At 43.6% G+C, this 7,300-nt stretch overlaps 1 protein-coding gene across 14 annotated transcripts in view; it reads right to left on the reverse strand.

The window, feature by feature from the left end:
• The window catches only part of TRIM55 (tripartite motif containing 55), a 61,291-nt gene that overhangs the window by 30,015 nt on the left and 23,976 nt on the right, over window positions 1–7,300 (reverse strand). For all 14 annotated transcript variants that reach the window (XM_019632687.1, XM_019632688.1, XM_019632686.1 and 11 more), the window contains one exon: window positions 5,443–5,538. In XM_019632687.1, the coding sequence (XP_019488232.1) occupies window positions 5,443–5,538 (96 nt within the window). The remainder of the gene's footprint in view (window positions 1–5,442; window positions 5,539–7,300) is intronic.

The raw sequence follows: 7,300 nt of genomic DNA on the forward strand, positions 1-7,300 counted from the left end.
AGTCACAAATTCCATGTTCTAGCCCTGCAATGTGAGTCCAGCTTGGCAATATGCCATGGCCACGACAGGAAAATCCTGAGACAATTGTGAGCACTGCTCTTACCATGTAAGGAGCATGGCTTTGTGACCAAAATAGAGCTGAAGATAAGCTCTTAGCCCCACCACTTGTCAATAAGCAGCCGGCTGTACCCAGCCCATTCACCTCTACCACATTCCTCCATTCCAGACACATTTGTTTAGAGCTGCAGCTCTGGGTCTGGAAGTGCCGACTGAAGCTTCATTTGAAATAGTACTTCAAAATTCCTTTCACAACGCCAAACAGGGTTTCCTTCCCCAGCTCTTCGAGCCCCCACCCCCGAAAAAGGGGGTGAAAGTAGACAGTAGATTAATAATATTAAAGAAAGAACCACTCGAGGTAGATAGGAAGATTCTCCTGAGAAAATTAAGCCCAACCCCTCACTCATGAAGGCCCATTACAAGCCCTTGGAAGTAGTCCCATGAGTGCAGACTGGGGTGAGAACCCGGGTCTCTGCCAGGCTGCACTAGAAAAGGGTCAGACAACTTAGAAGAAGACTATCCCTCCAGGTGCATGGGCTGGAGTTTGGCCGCTCTCTGCCAGTGGGGCACCTCTGTGCGATGCTCAGTGGAGCGACTCTGTTCAGTGGCCTTGGGCCTCGGGGCTCCCACAGGCGTGCGTTTTTCTACCACATTGTGTTGTCATCCACTGAGAAAGATAACTGCGTTAAAATTTATGGGAACTCTATGTTTACCCCTGGGGTTCTTGGCATTGTGGGTTTTCTGGGCTAGTCCAGATCATTTAGAAGCTCCTTGAGAAAGCCATGAGGCCCCAGCAAGCTGAGCAGCTGTTTAACAGACTCCTGTCTTCTGTGGAGAGTTAGTATGTTTCCCAGAAGAGGCTCAGCCTCCCTTGGTGGCCAATAGTTCAAGTTACCACAAAGCCTCTTTAAAGATAGAGCGAATATCTATTTGCATTCACTTTCAGTTGATCTCTTTGCAGGGAGTTGCTTCGCCCTGCCATCGTAATTGACCAAGACCCTGACGGGCTTATTCTGACACCATTTAAAAGATGCTACACATGCTCCAGTGGTTTTAATGACCGTTAGCATCATTAGAATAAATGTGCTCTTTCCTAGCTGACTCTGAGGATGGTGCAAGGTGACATTTATTGAGCCCCTGGCATGTGCCTCTTACCCCAACTTAGGCATTACAACAACACTATGAGGAAGGTTATTATTATCCCCACTGTTTTGTTAAAGAAGTTAAGGGACAGAGAGCTGAAGTAACTTGCCCAAACTCATCTAAGTAAATGGCAGAGCTAAAACTCAAACTCTGAAATCTGTTCTTTTAAGCACATATTACCTTAAGAATATGGCCTTAAAAATTTGGGCATGCCCATTAACATGGTTCTTACTGTATTCATACTTCATATTTGTAACTGTATGGACACTGTCTCAAAGCTGTTTGGGTAAAAATCAGTGTTTTGGAAATATAGTGGATTTGTTCTCATGGCAAAATCATCAGAAGATTTTATTAAAGTTGTCATTTTCAGATATTAGAAATGCTCAAGATCAAATATTTATTACTCGATTTGTAGCTCTTTCCCCTAGACAGGCATCCACACGGGACAGGATTATTTCTAGCCTGCCTGCCCGACTGCCGTGGGAGGGCCAGTATTAATAGCCTGCTCTCGTGGGGTCCAGTGACATAGGATAAGTGCCGTTTGTAAAGACTATAAGAAGGAGGTTACGTTTTCTAGGGATGAAGAATGAGAGTCGGGCACACTTTTCTGAAAGCAGAGAGTTCCCGAGACAGTACACTTCTCCACTCCCACCTTCTCAGCAGCCCTCTTCTCAGTCCCAGCCTGTCCCAGAACATCTCCAGGCTTGGAAAGGCAAATGTAGCTCCAGATAGACCATGCTAGCTCATTTAGAACAGCCCAGAAGGCCCTCCAATGCCCTGCATTGTCCCAATGCTCTGGGAACGTCCCTGGCTGAGCCACATTTAGCTAGGAGGGCTAAAAGGACCAAAGGCTCCTTCATCCACCATCAGCCCACAGCACCAAGGGACATGCCACTTCCACTCCGACACAGTTCAGACCGCCCTTTTGTGACTATAGTCCTTCTCAAAGCCAGTCTCATCATTACTGTAAACGCACAGCAAGTGCACACATTATTTTTAAAGGACAACGCAGAGTCCACAGTGAGATTTCCCCTAAGCTCAGCAGCTCTCCAGGGCCAGTCCTGGGCCAGGTGCCCGCCCAGGCCAGCCCCGGACGATGTTGCATGATTAGGGACAAAATTAGACATGTGCAGGGAACGGGCACTACTACCAAAGGGCAGGTGTCAGGGCCCCATGTGAGGAGAGGAGAGGTAATTAGGGAAGCAGCGAACCCACCCCAGGGGCTGCTCCATTTCCCATCCCTCAGGGGTTCCCCACCAATCAGAAAGGAGGATTCTTGAACAAGTGCTCCCCACCTCCTGGTCAGCAGCCACATTCTCAGGAAATGTTTCCAGGCAGGCAACGAGCAGAGCCATAAAGGACAACAACAACCCCAGACAGAACACGGGACCCAGGAGCCCTGAGACCCTGACCCCAGATACAGAATTCACCTGCTTGGAAAGGTAGGACCATTTCACTCTGAGCCAAGGGCCTGGTGTGCTTCACCCTGTGCTGCCTGCAGGCTGGCACGACATGAGCCTCTGGTGCTCTGCCCATGGATAAGGCCCTGGCTCTACAGATTGCCTCACTGATTATGGATCGGTGCGCACAGTGTGGCCATTTGTGGTAGCTCTGTCCTCAGGGCTTCTTTGAATGGAGGACACTGGCATCAAGCAGGAATCATAAAATCAGAGACCTCTGTGGGGGCTCTGAGCCAACCCCTCCATCTCCAAATGAGCCACCTACACTGATCTGAAAGAACTGTACTTATCTGAGCCATACTCATTCATTCATTCATTCATTCATTCATTCATGATTATTTAAAATGTTAGGCTCGTGAGAGAAAAATGTGAAATACAGGAATCTATAAGAAAGGCATTGAAAATCACCTGTAATCCCACTCGTCACGCTTTTAACCTTTTAATTTCTGAAGATTTTTCCTCCTGTGAATGTATATGGGGTTATTTATGAATATATACATTCCATAACCTTTTATATACTGTTTTTTCATCTAATTTCCTTAAGGTAAAATCCCCAAAGTGAAATAAACAGGTGAAAGGGATGGTCACTTTTAAGACTCCTTCCAATTTGCGGTCTCATCTTGAAGCCTTGCAGGCGACAATTACATACCCTCCTCTAGTAACCTTGCAGTAAGGTTATAAAAGTGTATCATGTTCGGTGAATGTTTTTATCAGTAATAATAGGGGTAATAACCCCGATGGTCACTGCCAGGAAGTCCTTCCTGATATCCGTACTGAATCCCCTCTGTGACTTAACTTCAAACCTGTTCCTTCTGGTCTCTTTCTCGATGGAAAACAAAAACAAAAACAGCGGCTTCTTATTGCACCCTGACCAGCCTCCGAAAATAAAACGGTTGTCAGGTTTCTCCTCGTGCTCCCAGAGTCCTCTGGTGCTGGCTAAATGGAGCCGAGTTGTTTGCATTTGCTCAGGGCCAACTGTGACTCACAGGACTTTTCTCCTGTATGTGTTCCCAGCCTAAACAGAGCGCCTGTTCTCCCACAGAGGTCTCTGATGAAGGCCCCACTAGAGATGAGTATAGAGTTTACCTCACTGGCCTACAAGCACCACATTCCTATTTATACTCTCAAGACTCAGCGTGGAACCACACCGGAGTGCTGATTCACGGCTCAATGATTAAGTTGTATGTGGTCTTTACTGTAAATAAGTGAAAGGTTATATTGTCCATGTTGGAATCTCTTTGGGCTTTCCATCGAGAAAACATTTTTCTTCTGTAAATGGATCCCAGATTTATCATGGATCTTTTCAAAGATCTGAGTATAAAGAAAAGAGGAGATTGACTTTAAATGATGTGTAAATCTAAAATGAGATGATTATGGCCAATGTCCTAAGTCATCATCTAGGAACTGGCCATTGGCTTTTGATAGACTGTGACTTTCTAATGATACAGTAATAAGAACAGGGTGCTTACTGGGCACCCACATATGCCAGGCCCTGTGCTAAGCATTTTGTTTATGCTTATTCCTCACAGTAACTATAAAGTGGGTACTTTGATTGCTCCATTTTTACAGAGGAGAAAACTGTAAGATCGAATGTACATGCGAGTGGATCTAAAAAACAATGCTTAGTTTTTAAAAAGTAGGGAGCAGAATGAGAAATACAACACAATGCCATTTATCAAATTAAAAGACAGGCAAACAAAACAATACACATTTTATAAGAATACAGGTAAATGGAACATCAAACATGTTAGAGTGGTTATGGACAAAGGAGAGAATAGGAGTGGGGAATGCAGATAAAAGGAAATAAATAGATAACAGGAGGGGCCTTGCCCACAGATCTGAAGACGATAAGCCATGAACTGAGCAGTACAGTGCCTCAACTCTCTGTACCTGAGGTCCAACTGAAAAAACAAATCACCCCAAAGCTTAGAGCAGGGAGGGAGTAATAAACGACTCCAGGGTAAAGAGCCAGAGACCCTGATGTCTTGCCAGCTCCCTCTGCAGCATGGCTTAACCAGTCTGAATCTTCAAATCTTGAAAAGATATTTGCCACAGAGCTAAACCTTTTTAGGCATCAGCATTTTGCCTTCAGCAATTATATAGTTTATATGTGATCCTGAGAAAAAGTGGATTTGCAGTATTTCTTACATGCCAAACCTAAGTGTGAGCTAAATAGCCAGTCATTCATCCATTTGTTCATCAAGTTTACATTGAGTGTTTACGAGCCAGGTACAGGTTTACGAGCTGGGCATAAGGCAAGCAGAGTCGAACGAGCCAGAACTTGGCCTCCATGAGCGCCCAGATACTGAACCATTCTCTAACCACAGTCAGGCCCATCTTTCTCCTCCTGCCGGCCCCTAACAGCCCACTGCTAGAGCCCAGATATATAGCCCAAACCCGTCCATCAATTCCTAAAGCACTAACTTGCATTTCTTAAGACTGTTAGGATTTCCACAAGGAAACTATGCTAGAATGGCGAACAACACTCATTTCCATTACTGGGAATTATTTTTCTTGTAGCTAATCTTTCCAAAGGGGTTGTTGACCAAGAAAGAACAACATGTGTAACAGAACCTGAGTAAATGTGGTAAAATCTGCCTTGTTGGCTAATGTGGTAACTTCCTGTGCCAGAAGGTGAGTATTTTACAGACATATCAGGAAGGATGCCATTTTATACAGAGAGGCTGACATGTCGGAACGGGGGTTTCTGGTGTGATGCTGAGGAAGCCACAGCCCCTAGGAGCCCAGGCTTGGTTTAGATTCCCATGGAGTCTGGACTTACCTCAATTGTTTTACAGGTGTCTTCCAGCTGGCTGATTGCTCCCTGGACTCGATCATTGCTTCCCACGAGGACAGCAATGCCGTCACTGAGCTCCGACTAATGAAGAGAAAAGAGGGGCGCAAGATCTCAGAGGTTTTCTAGTCAGCACTGATTGTGGACGAATCATAGTATTGTCCTCACGGGTTCTTAATCGAGGGTCCGTGGATCGCTAAGGAGTCACAGCGAGACTTGGGAGCCCTGTGAACCTCCTACTCTTGTAAATAAAATTCTGTATGGATATGTCTAGGAATGCATTTGTGTGAGAAGAGGTTTCATATTTTTCACCGAATTCTTAACAAAGGCTATGACCCTGCTAAAAACATTAAGAATACTAAATATAGGCCATAGACAGAGAATAGCATATTTAAGCTAAAGAACTCTAAGTATTGTTTATAAATTGAATGGAATCCAATATGTGACAGCAGGAATACAAAATGAATTCTTTGTCTTGTACAGCTGAGAATCGGTTTTACTAGGGAAATGTATATAGTGAATATTCATTTACTCGCTTATTCAACATATACTTATTATGCACCTTCCATGTGCTAGCTGTACAAATACTTACATCCTAGACTAAGTCACTACAAACTATAACACACTATAACATTCAACTTGTTCTAGGGGGAAATTTTCAACTTGAAATACCCTTCAGGCTCTACTGATCCAAAGAGATTCCATTGTTTGTACTTACCCCTCCCTGAGGTTGGCCTAAGGAGCACCAGGGAGCACTGAGTGGGCATTAGGGCACTGAGTGGGCATTAGGGCACTGAGTGGGCATTAGGGNCGATAGTGATTACTCTGAATTTCAGTACTACTGTGCCTTTGTAAACATGGACCTAGAATATTTTCAACAGTGACTTCCTAGTAACCTAAAAAATGACAGAAAAAATGTGGACTATGACATCATCAAAATGTCTGCAGACAGCACCCATTATGAGATGATTGTTACCTGACAAAGCATGATAGCATCCATGCTTATTTATTCTCCAACAAAACTTCCTCACCGCAAAGATTCCTCCTCGGTTTTAACATACCTTGTCATTATTTGAGTAAAAAAGTATGTATTTTTAAGCCCAATTCCATCCTGTATACCGCCTCCCTCCCCCATTTTTCTGAATAGTTATTGAATCTAGATAGATACTTTTTGAACTTCCAATTTTATTTTTTTTAATGTTCTAAGTAGTCTTCCTTTTGATGCCTGTGGTTCCTATGCCCTGTGTGTGCATGTTTAGCAGCTGAAGTAACTTCCATCATAAATGCCCTAGGTGCTGGCCTCCAGGCATATTCTCATGCAAAGCCTCCCACTGCAGCATGACCTTCCTCCCAGGTCTACCAGGACAGTTATATTTATTGGCTTCTTAGAAGAACCAAATAAAAGCTGTCTGCATTACTTTAATGAAAATAAAGCGCATCCCATCTCTAGGGACAGCCCAATATGGATGCCAAAGCAAGGAAGACTATTCTGCCCATAATGAAATGATAAAATAATGATAGGCAGAATATTTGTTTCTAACCAATGCCATACTATCTGGATGAAAAGAAAAAGAAAATCAAGTAGTCATTTTGTTGTTTCCTTAGAAATGAGTAGGTAACCTTTAATGTTTATCTAAAAACCACTGTTTAGCTGTAGCCTTCATAGAAATGGTAAAATGCACTAATTTTTTAGCCATCTTTATATTTTAGTGGCAGTAAGATAAAATAAAATACACAACTGCAAAGAGAAGCTTTTCATGGAAAAAAAAATCAACAATAGATGATATTATACCAAAAAAGTAGATAGCCTGCCAAGCAAATGGTACTATCATACCGCCATTTTTAA

Source organism: Hipposideros armiger, unplaced genomic scaffold (assembly GCF_001890085.2).
Source record: "Hipposideros armiger isolate ML-2016 unplaced genomic scaffold, ASM189008v1 scaffold_1164, whole genome shotgun sequence".
In the NCBI taxonomy this organism is placed as follows: Eukaryota; Metazoa; Chordata; class Mammalia; order Chiroptera; family Hipposideridae; genus Hipposideros; species Hipposideros armiger.